Source organism: Belonocnema kinseyi, chromosome 4 (assembly GCF_010883055.1).
Source record: "Belonocnema kinseyi isolate 2016_QV_RU_SX_M_011 chromosome 4, B_treatae_v1, whole genome shotgun sequence".
Lineage (NCBI taxonomy): Eukaryota > Metazoa > Arthropoda > Insecta > Hymenoptera > Cynipidae > Belonocnema > Belonocnema kinseyi.
In genome coordinates this window covers 93160311-93182479 of record NC_046660.1, presented here as the reverse complement: position 1 = coordinate 93182479, position 22169 = coordinate 93160311, and the positions used below count along the sequence as shown (strand labels likewise).

Below are 22169 nucleotides of genomic sequence, written 5' to 3'. Positions count from 1 at the left end.
AATTTTTTAAGAAATAGTTCAATCCGCTACCAAATTGTTGAATTTTCAAGCAAAAAAGATGATTAGTCTGCATTTTTAAACCATAAAACTATAACAATAAAAACGAATTTTCTACAAAAAAGTTGAATTTTATACCAAATTTTGTAATTTTCAACAAAATAATTTAATCCTCAACCAAAATAGATAAATCGCCAACTGAAAAGTTGCATTTTTAACCAAAAAGAGAAGATATTTCTACCAAAAAATGAATTTTCTACAAAGAAAAATTTTTCAGTCAAGAATAAAAAATAATGTTAAGCAAACTGTTGAATTTTCAACAAAAAAGATAAATGTTTATCAAAAAAAGTTATAGTTCATATTTCCACAAGAACAACAAAAAAATATATATATATTTTTTAACCAAAATGTTGAATTTTTAATAAAAAATGGAGTATATAAAATTTCATTAAAAATGAATTTTCAATAAAAACAAAAACGAATTTTTCTACCATACAGTTTAATTTTATACCAATTTATTGAATTTTTAAGCCAAAAAAATGAAATATAAAGAAATTCGTTCAACATTCAACCAAGGAGTGAAACTTTTAATGAATCATTTTTTTAGTTCAAAATTCTACTTTTTGTTTACAAATTCTACTATTCAGTTAAAAATTTAACTATTTTATTCAGAATTAAAGTCTTTTGTTAAAAAGTAATCGTTTATGATCGAAAAATTATATTGTTTGGTAGAAAATTATTTTTTTTATTAAAAATTCATATTTTTTGGTTGAACAATCATCTTTTTTGGTTGAAAATTAATTCTTTTTATTTGAAAAGTCTATTATTGTGTTTTTGTTTAAGAAATAATCTCTTTTACTTAAAAAACATACTTTTTGTGAAAATTCAACGATTTTTTTTGGAAAGTCATCTTTTTGGTCGAAAATTTATACTTTTGTAGAAAATTCATATTTTTCTGTTGAAAATTAATCTTTCGGTAGAAAAATATATTTTTTTTTTTAGTTGAAAATTCACCTTTTATATTTAAGAGTTAGTCTAAATTCAACTATTTTCTTAAAAAGTAATCTTTTTTTTATCCAAATTTCAACCAATTTATTGATCATTCGTATTTTCTGATAGAAAATCAATCCTTTTGGTGTAAAAATCCTCATTTGTTAGAAAAGTAATATTTTTTTGTTCAAATTTCGTCTTCCTTGCTTCAAAATTAAACTGGCTTGTAAAATATTCATCTTTTCAAATTGCAAATTTAAGATTATGTTTGAAAATGCAACTCTTCCTGGTTACAGTTTAATCCTTCTTGTTTGAAAATTCGATCATTTGGTTCAAGATTTGTCGATTAGGAAAGTATAATAAAAACTTTAAGTGGTGTGCAAGTTGTAATTTTGAATAAAATTGTACTTTTTCAACTGAAAAAAGGTGATCAAAGATGAGAAACCCCAAAATAGGAGAAAAAGGTGACAAATTCCTAAAATAGGTGACAAAAGTTAGAAAATTGAAAATAGGGGACAAAAGGTGAATAGGTGACACTCTGCGATGACTGAAATTAATACATACAAAATTGTGGAAGATTCATTCGCCTTATAGGTAAAGGTTACCGAGAAAAACTTAGACGATTTCTAAATTGATGGATGATTGATGATTGCGGGTTAAGTTTGTCTTTAGTCGTTAACTACCGTGATTACGAGGTTGTGTTCAGGCCAGGAAAATGTTTTTGGTAGCTGCACCTGTAAACAATTCGAAAGGCGTTCATTTAAAAGATTAAAATAGAATAGATTAATTTTCCATTTTTTGATGTTAATAAGAAGGAGACTCACTTGAGAAGGCGTATTTAGTATTTCGAACTCGCACGCCATTTTTTCTGCTAAATTTTCAGGTAACAAGACCTGCAACCAGGGTCCTTGAAGCACGTAGGGGTTTTCTCTGGTGACAAAAGTTCCTGTAACGGCTGGTGCCACCATCGTGATCGCAGTGTGTGACAAAATAGACTTGAAGGTGAAGTGGTGACCATGCATTACGCGCCCTCTAAAAGTTTCAAAGTACAATTGAATCGAATTAAATTTAAACTTCAAATTGTTTTATACATGTTAAATTAAAAGTTGCAAAAATTAAATCTACAAGTAATCCCTCGTAGTTATAAAAATCATAGAAAACTTTATGAAAATTTTGAAACAATTTTGCTTTTTATTACTCTTGCGCGGTTAAATTAAATCTTAGTTAGTCATTTAGGTTTTTCCGTTGGAAACTAGTCACTTTTACAAGATTTTCAATACAACATGATAAAGTTTCGAAGAAAACTTAAAATTTCTGAAAAATCTGAAGACTGGAATTTAGAATTTTTATACCAGAATATTCCAGATTTTTCATTTTTTCATATTTTATTTACAATATTTTCATTCCTAATACAGATTTAATTCAAAACAGATGTAGACCCTAATAATCTAAAAAAAATGTAATTCTAGTATTGATGGAGTAAAATTAGGCAATTTAATGTTGATGTTGGGTCCTGGTTCCTATTCCTACAGCCTTAAAACGAATATCGCTAGATTTTAATGATTCATTTTTTTTAAATTTTAGAAAATATTCAAACATCGGTATTTTGAAACAAAAATCATAATTTTAAAATGATTTAGAAATGTTGAACAATATTGGATTGTGTTGCTGTTTCTCGTTGGAAATTTTTATGTTGAAAAAAATACAATACGTAGATTTCAAGGAATATCCACAAATTTTAATAAATAAAAGTTATTTTAGCGTTTTAAACCAAAAATTGATATTTTTAAACCAAAATAACTATAGTTCAAACAAGTTTCGCAATTTTTTAACAGTTTCAAGTTCATAAGAAATTGGTTATTTTAAACTAAAAAAAAAGTATAATTATGAACAATTTTCTTTTATTTGTTTTCCCCCCCAAAAATTATTGACATTTTTAATAAAAAAATTATAAAACATCAAAGAATATTGATCATTCTACAACAAATTTAGATTATGTTGACGTCTTTGACATAAAATTCGTATTTTTAATCAAAGAGTTATTATAGAGATACAACGGTTTTTGCTTAAAATATTTAAATCTTATAAGCTTGTAAAAATTCGGATTGTGTTAGTATGTTTAGTTACAAGTTGGTATTTTTAATTACAAAAGTTATATTTTAAAGTGAGTTCTCAACTTTTTAAACAATGTTTTGGTTATTTTGGCGTTTTAAACATTAAATCTATATTTTTGGTAAAAAATCATTAGATTTAAAAGAAGATTAAAAATTTGAGTACAACTGTACGTTAGATAGCATTTATCACTAGACATTTTGTCGGAAAATGCTATTTTCAAACAAGAATTAAAATATGGATATTACATGGGAGATTTACAATAATTTTTTTTTCAACAAAACCTTTTTTTCGCGTTTTGTGTTCGAAAATAATTGAAAAGTATTTTTTATTCTATGTGATACTTGAAAATCTCGAGATATGATTTTTTTAAATTTGGTAACCGGGAAAAATTATTTGTTTTCAATCGCTCACTTTAAAAGAAGTTTTGAAAAGAATAAATTATTCTTCTACTGAAAATACGCATTCACCCACAAGATTTGCAAAATTGTTGTTGTTTTTTTTTTTCATAACAATATAGTGCATTTTTATAAACGATTTTTTTTATATGGAAATTGGAACATTTTTTCAAGTTTTTTTACCTTTAAAATTTTGTGGAAGATACTCAAATATACATGAATAATTTGAGAATGGAGAAATGAAAACTCTAAGTGTTACGAATTTTTTCACGCGACGTCGTCTAAATGTGCTAGCTTGTTATGAAAAAAAAACAACAGGAGGTATGTTATACTATTTTGCAAAGCTTGTGGGTGAATGCGTATTTTTAATACAAGAATAATTTTTTCTATCTAAAACTTTTATTACAATGACCGATTGAAAACAAATGATTTTTCACGATTACCAAATTTTGAAAAATCATATCAAGATTTTCGAGTATCACATTGAAATAAAAAACACGTGTCAATTATTTTCGAACAAATGTATATATATCTCCCATATATATTTCTGAAGTTAGGATATCAATTTTCATAAATGATCAAAAATATTGTATGCTTTTCATGTATATTGTTTCAGATAATAGATACTATGGAATTCAAATTGATTTTTAATCAATATTAATGTTATCTTTTACTTTAAAAATTGCATTAGACAAAAAAAGGTGTGTTGGTTTTCTAGTTAAAATAAATTCTTTTATCCTGAAAAAATATGATTACTTTATTGCCAGCGGTAACAAGCTTCCAGCTTCGAAATTGAATGTTAAATGAATTCCTGGCAGAACCCTGTCACCATTTTCTTCCACCACGTTTGCATTTTCAGAGGGAGATAATCTTTCCGATTTGATGGCAGGTTTCATGCCGTCCTCGTCATCAGAGTCTTCTCTTCTTTCCCTGTACTTCTCTGTACTTTTGTCGCCAGAAATCTGGACCCACCTGAGATAAAAGATTATTTACTATCTCTTCACGGATAGCACAAAATTTCCTTCAGAATTGCAGGAATCTTCCGGGCATGTTCAGGGAAACTTTTATACTATCCGGGTTTAATGAAGTAAATATTATTATTATTTGATTACTTACCAGCATTTTGCAGAAACTCCACTTAGATTCGATCCTTGCCTTTCAATGCCACTTTGAATTTTTTCTGCGACGGATGGATCTTCGTCCATTATAGAAAGAGTTCGCTTCATATCCGTTACGAGCCACGGTCCACATCCTCTCGCAGTTTTTAAAAGATTAATCATGCCTATTCCGTTCCAGTGCTGAGCTGCTTGCAACTCCTCCGAAGTCACACCAACAAGTTGTATAAAAGTGACCTGATATTAAAAAATTAGATATTAGACTTTAAATTATTGCATAAGGCTGGGACTTACTTCGGAGATTTTGAGAAAAACTAAAAAAATAATGGCACAACATATTTTAAAAAATAAAATTTTACGCATATGATGCACACAAGTATCGGATCTACTATAAAGTTTTTAAAATAATCACATAATTTACAAAAGTCGCAAAAATTTCGAAAAATTTATTTCTATAGAAAGAGAGTAAAATTTTCAGATAGAGAATACCAATTTGTAACATTTAAATTGTGAGTATGTAAAATATACGTAATATATACGTAAGTATAACATGTAAAATATAAAAAGTAACATTGCTAAACTCATTTAATCTAGGGCACTACTTTGAATTTCAAAAGATTTGATTATTTAAATTTGAAGCCTAATTTACAAAAGTGCTATTTTAATATAATTTAATGAAATTTGATATTAAATATTTTAATTCAATTTCTCATACCACGGTCGCGGCAGAGTTTTCATTTTCAAATTTCAAGTATTTTCCAGGTTTCTCAAAGGCAATGTAAAAAAGTTCTAAGCCTTACGCTGACAGTAAGTTCCATTCCCGAAAAATGAGAGACTTTTAGGGGAAGATAAAAATTTGTAATATTTGCGAAAATAAAGACACTATTTGAAAAAATGTTCCAATTTCTGTAACTGTAATAAAACGAATGAATTTCCTCCAAATAGGATAAATTGAATTTTGGAATGTTTCATAATCCCAGGAATTTCTATAAGTTTTGCATTATTTAAAAATAGAGTAGCTTCAATGAAAGGGTTCACCTACATCTAACATACTTCTTGCAAAGCCGAAAAATTAAAATGTTCTTTCCCGCTTAATATCAAATTCATAATTTCCAAACACGGCTATTTTTTTATTTGAATTCTTATTAATTATGGAGTTCTGATTTGAATTATTTTCAAAATATAAATATTTAATACTAAAAAAGATGAATTCTTCTATTTAGCATTTTTATTCTTCAAGCCACACATTCAAATATTGTTAAATTGATACTAATGATAATAATAATAATAATTTGCAACTTATTATTTCTTAACTGTTGAATCCTAAGCCTTATTCATTATTTTCGAACAATATTTTTATAAGTTTTTATAAGTTTTACTTTGATCGATTTGCTTATCGAATTCATTGAATTTGTAATTGCTAAAAATAAGGCTGGGTATAAAATAGGTGAAAATATATTTTGAAGTACTATAGGAATCTATAAACAATAAAGAAATGTATTTTTGGTTATTCTGGAACGTCAGATTTTCTCCGCCACTCGGTATAAATTTAATTTATTCAATGGAGAATACTCTCTCTTTATTGTACAAGAAATCCTGCGCATATTATTTTAAGAAAAAAATGTTTAGGGTCATTTCAAACCATTAATTGTAATTAAATTACAAAGTTTCGTATTCTAAGCCCATTAATAATACCTGAAATAAATTTTTGTTTGATAAAATTTAGGGTACATCTCAATAAATAACACATACTTTTTAAAGACGAAAGAATTTTTTAGGCCTAATTTTTGTTTAATCACAAACTAAGAAAATTCATTTCTAGATCTAAAATTGTTGATCAGAATCTCTGAATCAATTTTTAAAATAAAATAAAACCCAGGGCAGTATTTTTTCACAAGAAAAAATGTAATAGGTAGTGGTTGCAAAATTCAAAAACATACGCTGTTGAGCACCCTAATTGGAATATTTGCATTTGGGACTAATTCTGTTATATATTTTTGTACTTGAGATACATGTTATTTTTACCAACCAGCGAAGAATTTCGAAAATAGCTTCAAAGGAAACGGCATTTTTTTCAAAATGGTAGCATTGCTAAGAAAAGTGCTGAATAATATCAATAGTGAGCTAATAGTGCTACGGGTCCGAGCCCTGCATTGCTTTTACTTTTATAATTGAAACATTAATTAATTCTCATTTCTTACTTCTCCGTGGGGAGTAGAAGCTGAAAGAGGTAACTGGGGATCATTGGCCATCAGGATTTGTGTGATACGACCATTTCCCTTGTCCAGGGCTGAATGCCATGAAACATGATCGCCAGGAAGTATCATATTTGCAGAATTAAATACATATTTCGCTAATTGCTGCATAATATTCGCAGGCCAAGTAGGAGGTGTCGTTTCTCCTCTTTCTCGAGCAAGGCGAAAAGTCAATTCAAATCCATATCCACTGGGGTGACCTGGACCAGTTTTGGGATGTATCCTTCCGTCCCCGTGAAGATCTGACAATCCTAAGCTGTAAAACAAATCGGTTCAATGCCTTCCTCAAAAATAAAATAAAATAAAATAAAAACATCTAAAAATGCTTCACTCTTTAAAATAAATCCAAAAAGAATATTTATTTTTTCTCAATGAAATTATCCACAGCTTGCAATTTCGGCCAGGTACTTGGAATATGTATATTTTTTTTATAAGGAACCAGAATAGCTTTGTCTTTTGCAGGGCGGGAAAAAGAATGATTCATGATGTACTATATTCGTCGTCTAGACGTCCCGTCAATGGTGTTATATAAATAAGTGCATACATGGCGCAGACCTTAGGAGTAAAAGGAAGTAGAAGACTTAACGAAGAAAGGGGAAGTACCGAGATCTATTTCCGCCGGCACACCCTAAAGCTTTTAACAGATTTATCCCCTTGCACCCTTCTCTATATATAGGACATTCTATTACAACAGCTGTTTTACTTCGATGTTTAAGATACATGGCTGCTTAAAAAGTGACGTGCATGTCCAAGGCACGCGCCTCTTCCTTCCAGAATTTCTCCTACTCTCGTTAGGGTTTAAACTTTAAAGTAACAGTCACTGAAAAGTGTCAAGCTTAAAATTATTCTACGAGAAAAGATACTGAAGCAGGAAAATATTAAAATTATTTCTGAATCTTACTACTTGTATTTTTTTGTTTGATTGTTCATAAATATAAAAGAAAATATTTAAATGCTCCTTAAATTAGTTTTTGAAAAAATACTATTTTCTAAAATTTCGGGAAATTAAATATTTAATTTATGAATTAGGAGCTTTTTAATACTGAGGGTGACCGAAAAACATCGAAGACAGATTTTTCATTTTTCCTTACTAATGATATTTAAGGAACAAAATTCTAATCGTATGACATTTTAATACAGAATCTTTTATAAATGGAGTAAAACCCTTTTTTATTAGAATTAATAAATTTTTAATTTAAATTCTCAGGGCATTAATAATGTGATTAATATTCTTTTAAATTTAAAAGAATTCGATGCAATTTATAAGGATTTCTGGTGAATTTTAAAGAATTCAGGATAATTCTACCATATCTTCCTGAATTCTTTACAACGATGTGACAAATTTTGTACATTCCTTAAAAATTTTTATCATTGGGATCTTTTAAAATACCCTAAAATATTTCAGTACCTTTGAAATCCCTTCAAATTTTTTAAATCACCGGAAAAACCCTTGTTATCTTTTAAAACTTCCTGATAAATTTAAAAACATTGGAAATCTTTTGAAATACCTTGAAATATTTTAAAGATCTGGAAAACGCCATGGAACCTTTTAAAATGCCCTAAAATATTTCAATGTCTGTGAAATCCCTTCAAATTATTTAAATCAATTGAAAATTCCTTGGAATCTTTTTGAAATGCCCAATAAATGTAAAAACCTTGGAAATATTTTGAAATACCTTATAATATTTTAAAGATCTGAAAAACGCCTTGGAATCTTTTAAACTGCCCTAAAATATTTCAAAAATATTTTAAAATTTCATTAAATTACAGACATTAATTGACAATCACATAGAATATTTTGAAATACCCTAAAATATTGCAATGCCTTGGAAATCCCTTCAAATTATTTAAGTGAATTAAAAATTTCTTAGAATATTTGTAAAATTCTCACTATATTTAAATACCTTGGAAATCTTTAAAATACCCTAAAATATTGCAATGCTTGTGAAATTCCTTCAAATTATTTAAATCAATTGAAAATTCCTTGAAATCTTTTAAATCTTCCTAATAAATTAAAAACACCTTGGAAATCTTTTGAAATACCCTAAACTATTTCAATGCCTGTGAAATCCCTTCAAATTATTTAAATCAATTGAAAATTCCTTGTAATCTTTTAAAACTTCCTAATAAATTTAAAAACCTTGGAAATCTTTTGAAACACCTTACAATATTTTAGAGATCTGGAAAATGCCTTCGAATCTTTTAAAATACACTAAAATATGTAAAATTCCTTAAAATTTCATTAAATTATTGACATTAATTGAAAATTATATGAAATCCTTCAGAACACCTTGAAATATTTACAATTCTTTTACATCCCTTCTATAAAATCAAATGAAAATTCCTTGGAATCTTTTAAAATATCTTAAAATAACAAAAAATTAATTTAAAAAATATATAAATCTGTAGAAATATCTTGAAATATTGGAAACCAAACGAGGTCCCTCAATTATTGTTATTAAATTTTTGGTCAAATTTATGAAGAGCTTGTAAATCTCGTAATGATCATTCAATCCTTGACAATCTGATCAAATCCATTGGAATTTTCAAAAACATTTTAGAATCTTATGGGTCCTGTAAAATCTTAAATTTGTACAACCCCATGAACACTTTTTTAAATACCTTAAAATCATTAAAATCCTGTGAATTTTTGTAATATCTTGAAAATACCTTAGAGTCTTTTAAAGTGCACAGGAAAGTTAAAAATACTCCAAAAATTTTACAAAATCTTTCGAAATCCATAAAAATTATTGACATCCGTTTACTTTTTCAGGCAATTTTTAAATACCCTAAAATATTTTAAAATGGTCTGTAATGAATTTATCTCATAAATTGATTTGAGAAAAAAATGAGTAAAAGAAACGGTAGGGCAGCCCTGATTATTACTGGCATTTACTTGAAGTGCTTCTTACAGAAATTCCCTGGCTTTTGCATTTTTTTTATGAAAATACCTGACTTCCCCTGACCAATAAAATTCCCGCACTTTTTCTTCATTTCCAGGGTTTTCCTGACCTGCGGTCACCCCGTTACTCGTTTTTAAAAATCAAATCAGTAATAAGGCAAAATATACAAGAATAAATAAACCTTAAATTAAAAAATGACTACTAATCTCAGACTTTCCTATCCGTATCTGTCAATATGTTCGCCACATGGGCGGGCGCGTGCACGATTTAGGAGAAAGCTGAAATTCACTTCAGTTCAAAGTACATATCTTGAATCCGACGAATTTCAGACTTCCTGTTTTCTCTTAATGCAACTAAAAGCCCACTTCTTAAGTAAATTCAATTTTTCCCTAAAATTTTCTACTCTAAAGTAGAGATGATTTTTAAAGCTCTACTTTCAACAATATGTACATAACTATTTCTTAAGAAAGACAACACATTGTTCTTTGAAGAAAGAAAGTTTACAACTTAAGAAATATAATTATTTTAACATCAAGTTTTTCTATTAATTTTTTGGTTTTGTGGCTTAAGTCACGAACAATTTAACAGGTTTTTCAATTATTTTTTTTCTTACTGTCGCTACTTACTTAAAGTGTAAAAAATGGATGAATTTTAATAAATAATGGATTATTTTTTCGGGAAAAACATTCCCTATAACTGAAATAATTCAATTTAAAAATAAGTGTATAATCTTCAAATACAGTTATTTAGTTTAATGAAATGTTCCTTTATAACAAATAGTGTTTTTACAATTTCAGATGTAGACAAATTTATTTTCAAAATAGGAAACAATAAAGTTGTAGAGACTGTTTACTTAACAAGTCATAATTTATTGAAATTCACCCATTTTTCGCAAATTGGTAGAAAGTAATAGTAAGATAAAATTCAATTGCAATAATGATTTACATTTTAAATATCGTCAGTAATATTATTCTGATTTTTAAAATAACAGAAAAAGTATCCGTTTGACCTTCAGGGTTTAAAAATGTCTGAATTTATACTCTTGAGATTACTGTATGGGTTGTTCTGTCTTCTTTGAAACACAGTTGAGATTTCGTGGCGGAATTTGAAGAGAAACTTAAATTTATGAGGGGCGTCAGGAGGCTGAGGGACATGCGACAGATGAATAGGCAGCAATTCAATGTTCTAAAAATCTAAAATCTTAAGATTTTTAGATTTAAACTTCTTGAAAGCGAGCAAATAATATTTAAATGACTCACTTCGGCAGTGCATTTAAAAATAGCTGTCTGTGACTAAAAAGAGTTGAACTTATATCTTTTATCTTACCTCACATAGTGCCAGTGAGGTGGAACGCCAAGTTCTGGGCAGCCTGGATTTTCGTACATGCTTATGTAGTCTAGAGGGTCAGGACCACCCAACCTGTGTTAACGAAAAAAATAAAAAATATCAGTTTTCAATTCACATCCGGCAAAACGTAGTCGCAAGTCGCGACAAGTAACTAAATATAAATGTTCCCCTCCAACTGCATTCTCAAGTTCTCATAGTCTATCTTCAATTTGTTAGATATTTTAAATAAATAAACGATCCAAGTGTCAGAAATATCGCTTTTAAATAGAAATAAAGTATGATTTTTAATTGAAGACAAGAATTTTCGAGAAGAGATCATTAGATTCTTGTAAAAACCTGATTTTGTAGAAAATTAGTAAATTTATAAGTTAACTGCAAATTAGTTTTAAATAAATAAGCGTAACTTTAGTTACAAGCTATCTGTTTCAAAGTGTTTTTGTTAAATGTCAAATAATATATTCTCTGAATAATAATAAAACACTAATCAGTAAAGATTAACAAAGATTGTTTTATTCTGATTCAGAAAAATTAAAATTTTACTTTTGCAATATTATTATTGTTTTATTAAAAAAAATGTGGTGGAATCTTACTAGATTTACATTTGATCTGACATATTATTATGTATACAATGCCAGTTACTATTATTTAAATTAAAAATGTATCTAGAATATCTTTCAGTCAGGATAAAATACAAATTTACCATCAAGATCGTTAATGATCACAACAATGTAAACATTTTAAACCATGATAATTTGACATATTACAAAATAGTCTTTAAGTACTCAATTATTACACTTTTTATTGAAAATAATTTTTTAAATAATAAATTCTTCTAAAAAAATGTAAAAGTTACATTTTTATTAACTGAATTTCCAATTTTCCAATTCTTAAACCATGAAAAAACCAAATAAAAATCACACATGAAACAAAATCACTCGAATTTTTGAGTAAAGTTTTTTTTTTAATTCAAGCACAAATTTCTATAAATACTTTGAAAATTAAAAACTAAAATGCACAAAAAACCATTTTCTTGGCTTTTCTAGAAGGATAGCTATAAACAAAAAGTAGTTAGTGCTTTAGGAACGGTAAAATTAACAGAGTCGTTTTCTATGCTACGCGAAGGATTCTTTTGTGATGCTCACCAGTATTTGACAATAGCCGTGACGGTGAGAGGATTTCCTTGGTTAGGGTAAATTTCTTTGCACAAGTTGTGCAGGGCGTCCAGACCCAAGGCCCGAGGAGGAGGCCCCTGGATCGGCTGATTCTGTAGACAACTCCGAGGAAAGTCCTCCCGTTCCCTCATATTTCCGAACATAAATGCGCCCTTTGTTTTTTTCAATAAAAATATCAAGAAAACTAGGAACCCGCAACGATTCCTTGGAACTATTTCAACCACTTTTTCTCACTTTTACTTCCACTCACTGACAACACATTTCGGAGCTCCACTCTCAACAACACGACCGACGACAATATCCAAAACCACAACGAAAATTCCGAGGTTTCCCAGAAAACCACTGTGCGCAGGAACGCCAACATTCGAAAAGAAACACTTAATATCTTTAGTGAAAATTTATTGACATGCAGCTGAAAAATGCAAAAAAATACCAAAAAGGTCCTTTAAAACAATTAGATTAACTATGTATTGTTCCACTGTAGTTCATATTCTTAGAGTAATCTAATTTTTTTTTAAATATCATCTCAGCTTTGAGGTTATGAAGTTGGCAACAGTGGTAATTGACACGGAAAGCTGAATGTTGATTGGCTCATACTGCAGGGGCCTGCCTGTCAATCAAGTAAACTTGATAGTGTGGATGTTCACGTACAAGAAATCGTTCATTGTATTTGTGATTCTAAACAAAAAGGATAAAAAGAGTATCCAACTTTGCGCGTTTCACATTCCATTCACGACTAAAATGACGAATCTTGCAAGATGAGGTTAGCTCTTGCGTTCACAATTTGTGTTTATTTCCTCTCGAATTCCGCACAATCCTCACACACCGCTGCAAATAAAACTGCTGAGCCACAACCTGAATACAGACCTGAAGGACCTTTAGTTTTGTGCAATTTTTTGTAAGTATTCTTTTAAAACAGCACCTGTCACTTGTTTGACAATAATGTGTCATTATTTCACTAAACATTGACATATTGAGGCCTCTGTTTTTCTTTCAATTTCTGCGTTTCGCTTTTGTTGTTCAAGCATATCATTATAATCTTTTCTCAAATAACAAATTTAATTTGTTCGTAAAATGAGCAACTTTTTTATGACACATTTTACGCAATCAGTGTCTAAAACTAAAAATGGTAATATCAAAAGTGTTTTTTTTTTGTTTAGGCCTAAGGAGTTTATAGAATGTGATGAACCATTTGATCATAAGGGAAATAAAACTGCGAAAGAAGAAGCTGGTCATGGATGTGTAAAGGTAAAAAAAAATTAGTTTATGGTCATTTCGTATTAATTTAAAATACATGAGTCATAAAGGTCTCAAATATTGTATGTTTTGAAACTTATGTTTATACATAACCCCAAAATGAGTACGCGCAATGTTGTGAAATCAAATATTTTCAGACAAAGCTAAATTTTAACATTTTTTAATATAGAGATATAAAAAGGCTTGAAGTATAATATTATTTTGATGAATTTTTCAACATCACAACTTTTGCTTATTTAGTTTCTACTGGGAAATGCAATTTTGAACACTTGGTTTTGTAGCGCCAAGTTAATAATTGATCACTTAATTTTGAATAAATAATATAATATAAGATATTTGAAACAGTTCCTAATTTATTAGTAGCAATTTTCTGACTGCCAACATACTTTGGAGCAATTACATATAAATTTGCAGAACTAAAATGTCTTTTCTGTCACATTACTTTTCAGTTATGTAAATTACTTTATTCTCATATAATTGTGTAGAAAAGTAAGACTTCCTCAAGGGAAAACCAAAATAAATAATGAAATAATAATAATATGAACTGAAAATTTGCGTAATTTCAAAAGAAACTTACGCAACCTTCATATCATAATATCTGGAAAAAAGTTGTAAATGTACGTTTTTATAAAATACAAAAAGAGTTGATAAAATTACTTATTTTCTGAAAATTCCATCATACTAAATTGAATGCCCTTCTAATTGCAAATTATGTAAAAATCATTTACAAAATCATATTTCTGATTGTACCAAGAGGAAATTTCTCAGATATTGCCAATGTACCAAAATTAAAAATAAGTAATATTTTAATGAAATAGTTGAATCTTCAATAAACATAGATGAATTCTGAAAAAAAGCAAATTAATTTTCAAATAAAAAGACAAATAGTCAACAGAATACTTTAATCCTCAACTAAGACGAATAATTTTCAACAAAAAAAGCTGATGTTTCAACAAGATAATATGAAATCTCAGCGAAAAATATAACAGTTGATATGTCAACTAAAAAGATTCTAATTTTAAATAAAAAAAGAGTTGAATTCATAAAAAAAAAGACGAATTTTAAACCAAAAAGGATTTTTCAGCTAAGAAAGAACAAAAATTTCAAGCAAATTATAATTTCAGGGAAAAATAATTTTCAATGCAAAAAAAGTGCCCAATAACTATTTATTGTTTAAATTTCTTTGTTAATCTATTTGTAAGATTATATCAATATTATTTTCCTAGGTTTCTTTACAAAAATTCAAAAAGATTGATGAAAAATTCAGATTTTTTTGTTGAAAAATTGTCCACTAAGTTTCAGAGAACAATCTAGTCAGGTTAAGAGATATTACGGACATGCAGAAGTGCAGATAAAATTAAAACATATTTGATAAATTTCCGAAAATCCTAAAGTTTTAAAATATTTTAAACTCTTTCAAACTTGTAAAATTCTTAAATATATTTTAAACTGACTTGCATTATTCATGGAATTTTGAGCAATCATTCGAAATTGAAAAAATTGACTTAAAATCTTGCAAAATTTGGCAAATTTTGCTTTAAAATCTTCTACACTCTTGTTTTTAACCTTAGGAAATAATTTGAAATCTTTTTAAATTCTCCCTTAAAATTCATATTTTAAATAAAAAATCATTTGAAAATTTCCTCTAAAAAAATTTCTTTCTCTTGAAACATTTCAAATTTCATAAAAAGCTTCTATTTTCAAAATCAGTAAAAATCTACATTTTGTTTTAAAATTGGTTGAAATCTTCACAAGTTGTAAATTATTTTCGAATTTTTCAAATTTTCTAACACTTCGTAATATCTTTGATATCATTCAACAATTTCAAAACATTATTTAAAATCCTCCAAAATTAAAAAGAATTCCTTAAAATGACCCATATTCTTTTTTCACAAATTTCGAAATCTGCAACATTTAATATTAATTTTTGTTAATAAAATCCAATTAGTAAATTAAAGTATTCTAATTTTTTGTCCATAATTTCATTTTTCTCATCTAATTGAAAACTTGAAAAAGTTTACAAATTATAGTATAATAGTAAAATGTTTTAGAGTACGATTATTTTCCAATATTAGAAAATTATTAACAATTAAAATTTTCTTTTTTTCAATATTTTTGGTGATAATTCAGAAATAAATTTTATCATGAAATAAAATGATTTGTAGTAAGCTACCAATCAGGGTTTCGACAACAATGTGTCCGATATTTTCGAGATATTTGGGAACATCACTTTTTTTAGGTACGATAAATTCCGTTAAATATAGAATTATGTGGTACAAAGTCTTAAATTTTGGAAAGCCTGGAATTTTCAGGGAATTTTTATATATCCGGAAATGTTAAGAGAATTATTTCGATATCGTGCTTATTTTTTTCTAATTGCAATATGAAATTGAATAACAATGATTCTTTTTTTGCAAAAATAGCTTTATATTACTGTATCTATTTTGTTGAAAATTCCTTTTTTTGGGGGGGTTTGAAATTAACTGTTTAACTGAAAATTTAACTATTCTATTTTTGGTCGAAAATTTGAATATCTGATTGAAAATTCATGTATTTTGTTGAAAATTCGTTTTTTTTTTGTCAGAAAATTAATCTTATTGGTTGAAGACTTATATTTTTAGTTAAAAAATCTATTCGTTTTAAATTCTTTCTCCCTTTTGACTAAAAAATCGTTTTGTTGCAAATTCAACTGTTTTTATTTATAAATTAAAATATGTTTGCTTGAAATATTAACTACTATTTTTTTCGTCCGGAATTAATCTTTTTTTGAATAAAAATTAAATGGCTTGGTTGAAAGTTAAACTCTTTTGTTAAAAATTAAATTTTTTTACTGAAAATTCATAATTTTAATGAAGAATCCATCCCGTTGTTTGTTGTGGAGTTTTTTAAAAACTGAAAATGCAATTATTCCATTTGAGTATTCTATCTTTTTATTTTTAAATTAATTTCTTTGGTTAATCATGATTTTTTATCTAAATATTTAGCTATTCAATTTTTAGTTGAAAACTGCTATTTTTTAGTTGAAAATTCGTGTTTTTGGTAGAATTAACATTCTTGGTTCAGATCCACCTTTTATTCTTTTTGATCTAAAATTTAATTATTCTAATGGGGAATTCATCATTTTTTGGTTGGAAATTTATCCTTTTTTTTAATGCAAATTCTTGTATTTTGTTAAAAATTCGTTTTTGGTAATTTTAATCTTCTTTTTTGAAAATGAATATTTTTGGTTGCAAATTCAAGTATTCTGGTTAATTATTCATCATTGTAATTAAAAATTCAACTTTTGCGTTGAAAATTAATGCATTTTGTTGAAAAATTGTGTTTTTTTTGGCACAAAATGAATATTTTTTGTTGAAAATTAATCTTGTTTTTAAATTCAACTTTTTGGTTAGAAATAAAACTATTATGTTCAAAAGTGATATTTTTGGTTTAAAAAATCATCTATTCTAGATGAAGACTTGTCATGTTAGTTGAAAATTTATTACTTTGGTTGACATTTTTTTGATAAACGAAAATTAATTTTTTCAACTGGAAATTTAATTATTACATTTTTGGTTGAAAAGTAATATTTTTTTAGTTTAAAATTTTACTGTATGGTTGACAACTTCTCAATACGTATTTATGGTTTACTTTTTGGTTAAAAGTGAAAGTCTTTTGTTTAAAATTCATCTACCCTAGTTTAAGATACATAATTTTAGTTACAAATTTCTCACTGTGCTTAATGTTTTTTATGAAAAATTATTTTTTTATCTGAAAATTTAGCTACTCCATTTTTGGTTAAAAACTGATATTTTCTAGTTGAAACTTCAACTATTTCATTGAAAATTAATCTTTTTATTTGAGAATTCATGTATTCTGCTAAAAAAAATCGTCCTTTTTCTGGTAGAAAATAAATCTTTTTAGACGAAAATTCAACTATTTGGTTAAAAAATCATGTTGTTGAAAATTCAATATTTTTACTTGAAAAGTTCCTTCAAATTCCCATTTGAAGCTTTTTCAATTGAATTTAATAATACCCATCTTAATTTAACTTAAATATTCACTGAATTTGAAGCATAAGATAAAATGAAAATTTGTTAAAATCATTATTCAAGTTCATGAACTTTAGCGACCGATTCAAGTAATGATTAATTATTTTTTTAGTATAATTCAATTATTTCATTATTCGATGGTGCTAATACATTTAAGAATACCTTGTATTATAATTTCTAAAATCTTTCGAAATTAAACATATTAATTGAATTCCTAGAAACTGAAAAAAAACATTATTTATAATAAAATCGCGATATTGTATACATATTCCGAGCTTAATTGTTTAATAAATTTCGAAGTATTTGAATGGCTCTTTACTATGAAAAGTTATGCCTATAAAAACTTGAGATACCTGGAAGAAACCCGGAAATGTTAGGGATTTTTTCCAGGATTTGAGTAGACATCCTGAAAACATGTATTAATAAAATTTAAAACTTAAACATATTTTTTTTAATATTTCAGTTTGGCGGTGTCCGCTATGAAGACGTAGAAAAGGCAAAAGTGTCCTGTACGGTACTCCCAGATATAGAGTGTCATGGGCCTAGAACATTTAATCGTGAGGGTGTGCCATGTATAAAATACAGTGGACACTATTTTACAACGACTTTACTCTACAGCATACTCTTGGGATTTCTCGGCATGGACCGATTTTGTCTCGGACAAACAGGCACCGCCGTAGGTAAATTATTAACATTAGGTGGCATCGGCATCTGGTGGATAGTCGACGTCATTTTATTAGTAACAAATTCATTGCATCCGGAAGATGGCAGCAACTGGAACCCATACGTGTAGTCTCAAATCAGAGGCTGCAGGTTCATATTGTAAATAAATAATTAAGTACCAGATACACTGTATAGAAACCAATGGATCAAGTGAGTGCATTTGTTGATTTGACTGGAGAATAATATTGCTAAGAGTTACATGAATTTTTTAACGTGCACGATAATCTTCTTACAATTACAATTGTGTGATGTACAATAAAAGACTGATTATAAACGCATCTTGAGTTTGAGGGCTTTTATTTAAAATAAGAGTCAGTACGCTGCAGGGCTGAATCGGTTAATTTACAGATAAATATTCACAGAAATTAGATAAGTAAAATCAATTTGAGCTGGTTAAAGTTCATAGTCATCCGGGTGATACAACTCGCTAAGCAATCTGTAGATGTAAGAGGGAGCATTTCCTCCACTGAAATAAAAATGGATAGCAATTCATTATTATTTTTGTGACATATTAAATATGTTTCACATGAGGGGTTGAACACTCTTGAAATCTGCTGTCCAAGCCTTCGTAAAATCATTGTATTCTACTGAAATCCTTACGAAATTACAAATATACTTTGACATATTGTTGAAACTTTTATGAAATCATTGCAATAAACCCGCTGGAATTTTTGGTTAATATTTTTTAATAACTGAAAGATCAGGGTGAGTGTTTAAATCAAAGAGAAAAATTCCCAGTGTTTTCAAGATTCGACAAAAAAAATGTCACAGTCGCTAATAAAAACTGGACTCAACATTAAAATCCTCAAAGTGGAACTATTGAATTAATTAATTTACACGTATAAAATGGAAGCTATTAAAACCTTTCAATCGAAGTTTTTTAAAATTATATGCACGCTATCATTTGCAATGCTCTAAAATAAAGAATGAATCCATAAATTTGTAAATTTTCGAAATTAGATATAGCTTTGTAAGCTGGAAACATTAAAATTGAACGATTACATTTTTTTAACTGAACACTTTTTCAATTAGAAGTTGAATTATTTTAACTTTAATTAGCATCAAATTAATTTTTTTTTCTTTGTTATTTATTCATCAACATTTGTTTTTGTTTTGAAATAACTTCAATTATTGTATTAAAATCTATTTTTTTAATGAAAAATGATTTTAAATCCCAGGAATATTCAAAAAAAGTATTTATTATCTTTAAACCTTTCAAAATGTTATTTTTAAATATTTATAAATTTAGATTTTGTTGAAATCTTTTTAAATTTTAAATTATTTTTGAAATTTTTGAAAAAATGTAAATATTGTTGAAACCGATTCAAATTTTTAATCAAATTTAAAAACATTCTTCTAGAATCTTTTTAAATATTCTTCTAAAGTTAATCTGTCAAAATCAAAATAATTTTCAATTTTCCTAGCAATCTTAAGAAATTTTCAGGATGACCGTTTTAATCGAAAAAAGAATTCCCAGTTTTTCCCGTTTCGCAAACATTTTTCACGGTCAATAAAATTTAAAAAATCGAAGTCCATTCTAAACATTTTTCCATTCAAAGTAATAAACAATAAAGAACAAATTAAAGCATTTAAAGCATTCAATTGAACAATTTTAAATGAAACGCGAATAAACTGCAAGATTTAGAATTTTTAACTTTTATAAATTATAGAGTTCAAAGATTCAGATTAAGTTTCAAACATATAAATCCATGTTAACATTTTCAAAATTCTAAATTAAGGAATCAATCAATGAACTTTTAAAAAATTTTAAATTATATTGTTTTAAGAAATTTTAAGCTAGAAACATTAAAATTGAGAAATTGTTATTTTTTTAAACTTCACAGTTCTTAAATTATAAGTCAAATTATTTTGATTTTAAATCGTTTAATAATCCTTGAGAAGATGTAAACTTTTATTTCAAAACCTTGAGAAATCTAGAAGTTTTTTTTTACATTTTTTCAAATTTAAAATTAGTTTAAAATTTTGTTAGAACTTTTAAATATCTTTAAAAATGAATTGGATTTTCCCTCAAACTTTTAGAAAATCCTGTAAATTAAATAAAAATGCCTTCAAATTTGAATTTATAAATAACAATTGAACTTGAAATGATTTGAAATAATCGAAACGAAGTGTGGGCACAACAAATTTCGGCTATTCGTGCGGAGAATTTTAAGAATTGTGCAGAGCTTCAGAAGAATAAACTTCTTTTAAATTACTTGAAATCATTTTAAATTTTAAAATAATTTGGAATATTTTCACAACTTCTAAATACCTCTTAAAATTTAGACTGAAACGATATTTTAAATTTAATAAAAGCTTTTAATTGCAAATATATTAATATGAAGTAATTTTTAAGTTGAAAATAGTTTATAAAGTTTCAATCGCACGTTTAAATATTTTAATGACCATTTGTTAAATTGTGATTTTTATAAATTATTATATCATTCAGTTTAAAATGCTTAATTTCAAAAATCTTTCACTTAAAAAATTTTCCATTTTAATTTTTAAGCATATATTTTAATTTAAAGAATTTTAAAATGCCGGACCTGGAAACCAGAAATTTTACGAATTTTCAGAAGAAAAATCTGCCCAAGTTCGATTTTAATAGTTTTTAAAATTATTAAAGTGCAGTAAATACATGCATGTAAATTTAAATAAATACATTATTTTTAAAATGGATCTGTAACTGTTCCAATCCAAATGTCATGATAAGGATTCAAATTAATATATCTTCTAATTCCGAACATTTTATTTTTAAATACAAATTTTCAGGATTTATCAATGAAATATTTTTAATTCAAAGTCTCAGGTCTTCCTTTATATTATTTTTGATATTAAATTTAATACATCAATTTACTAATATATTATTTCTATTAATTTTTTTAGCCATTAAAAAATGTAAAAGTGCGTTTTACTTTTTTCAACTTAAAAATAACTCCATAATAATATATTAGTAATTAAAGTTTTATATTGAATTAAAATTATTGATTGAATGTAAATTATTTAATTTTTAACCCATTTAATTTGAAATTTCTCAATGTAGAAAAAGAGTGAGTATTTAATATTTAGCAATATTTCACTGTTCATTTAAGACGAGTAAATTTAAATTAAATATTTAAAGGAAAACAACTTTAAACTGCATTGTTTTACCTAGAAAGCTTTTAGTCTCTAGAATTTCGAAGATCTTTTAAACTTTTAGCGTTAAAATTGTAATTGTTCTATTTGAAAAGTGTTTAATTTACAATGAAACTGTTACATTATGACGTATAAAATTGAATACTTAACATTTGTAGAAATTTTTTTAGTAATTTTAAGAGATATTTAGAAATTCTAAAAAGGTTCAAAATTAATTCAAAAATCGAAATGATTTCAAGTAATTTAAATTAAATGTTTCAACATTTTCTCCAGAACTTTTAAATATATTTTAAAATTAATTGAATTTTTCCTACAATTCTTGGAAAATCCTGCAAATAAAAAAATCCTTAAATTCTTCCAGGTCCTTCTCTGATAATTTTTGAAATCTCTTAAAATCTTCATAAACTTTCTGTTACAATAATTTTTCATAGTGAAAAACAATTTTCAACTTTCCTAAGAATCTTAAGAAATTCTTTTGAAGTCTTTTACTTTTCTTAAAAAATTCTAAATTTTTTGTTTGAAATCTGCAAATATCTACAGTTTGTTTTAAATTCAGCTGTAAGTATTTGAAATTGTTTCAAGTTCTGAATTTAATTCGAATCTTTTTTAAACTTCTAAATATCTCTTAAAATTACTCTACTTTTTTTTACAAATAATAAGTGTTCAATTGTTATTTATAAATCCAAATTTTAAGGATTTTTTTTTAATTTGCAGGATTTTCTAAAAGTTATAGA

The 22169-nt window shown here is 26.7% G+C and overlaps 3 protein-coding genes across 3 annotated transcripts in view; 1 reads left to right on the top strand and 2 right to left on the bottom strand.

The window, feature by feature from the left end:
- Nucleotides 1-1421: 1421 nt before the first annotated feature.
- Nucleotides 1422-12686, bottom strand: LOC117171278 (suppressor of fused homolog). The gene is made up of 7 exons (XM_033358419.1): nucleotides 12260-12686; nucleotides 11097-11189; nucleotides 6814-7123; nucleotides 4614-4849; nucleotides 4254-4469; nucleotides 1812-2019; nucleotides 1422-1721 (listed from the first exon to the last, which is right to left on the bottom strand). The coding sequence occupies exons 1-7, from the start codon at nucleotides 12430-12432 to the stop codon at nucleotides 1656-1658; spliced, it is 1302 nt and encodes a 433-aa protein (XP_033214310.1). The 5' UTR covers nucleotides 12433-12686; the 3' UTR covers nucleotides 1422-1655.
- A 94-nt stretch (nucleotides 12687-12780) lies between these two features.
- On the top strand, nucleotides 12781-18578 carry LOC117171774 (TM2 domain-containing protein CG11103). The gene is made up of 3 exons (XM_033359382.1): nucleotides 12781-13187; nucleotides 13450-13537; nucleotides 18041-18578. The coding sequence occupies exons 1-3, from the start codon at nucleotides 13048-13050 to the stop codon at nucleotides 18368-18370; spliced, it is 558 nt and encodes a 185-aa protein (XP_033215273.1). The 5' UTR covers nucleotides 12781-13047; the 3' UTR covers nucleotides 18371-18578.
- A 2-nt stretch (nucleotides 18579-18580) lies between these two features.
- The window catches only part of LOC117171773 (translation initiation factor eIF-2B subunit beta), an 8480-nt gene continuing 4891 nt past the window's right edge, over nucleotides 18581-22169 (bottom strand). The window contains exon 6 of the mRNA XM_033359381.1: nucleotides 18581-18766. Within this exon, the coding sequence (XP_033215272.1) occupies nucleotides 18694-18766 (73 nt within the window). The 3' untranslated portion in view covers nucleotides 18581-18693. The remainder of the gene's footprint in view (nucleotides 18767-22169) is intronic.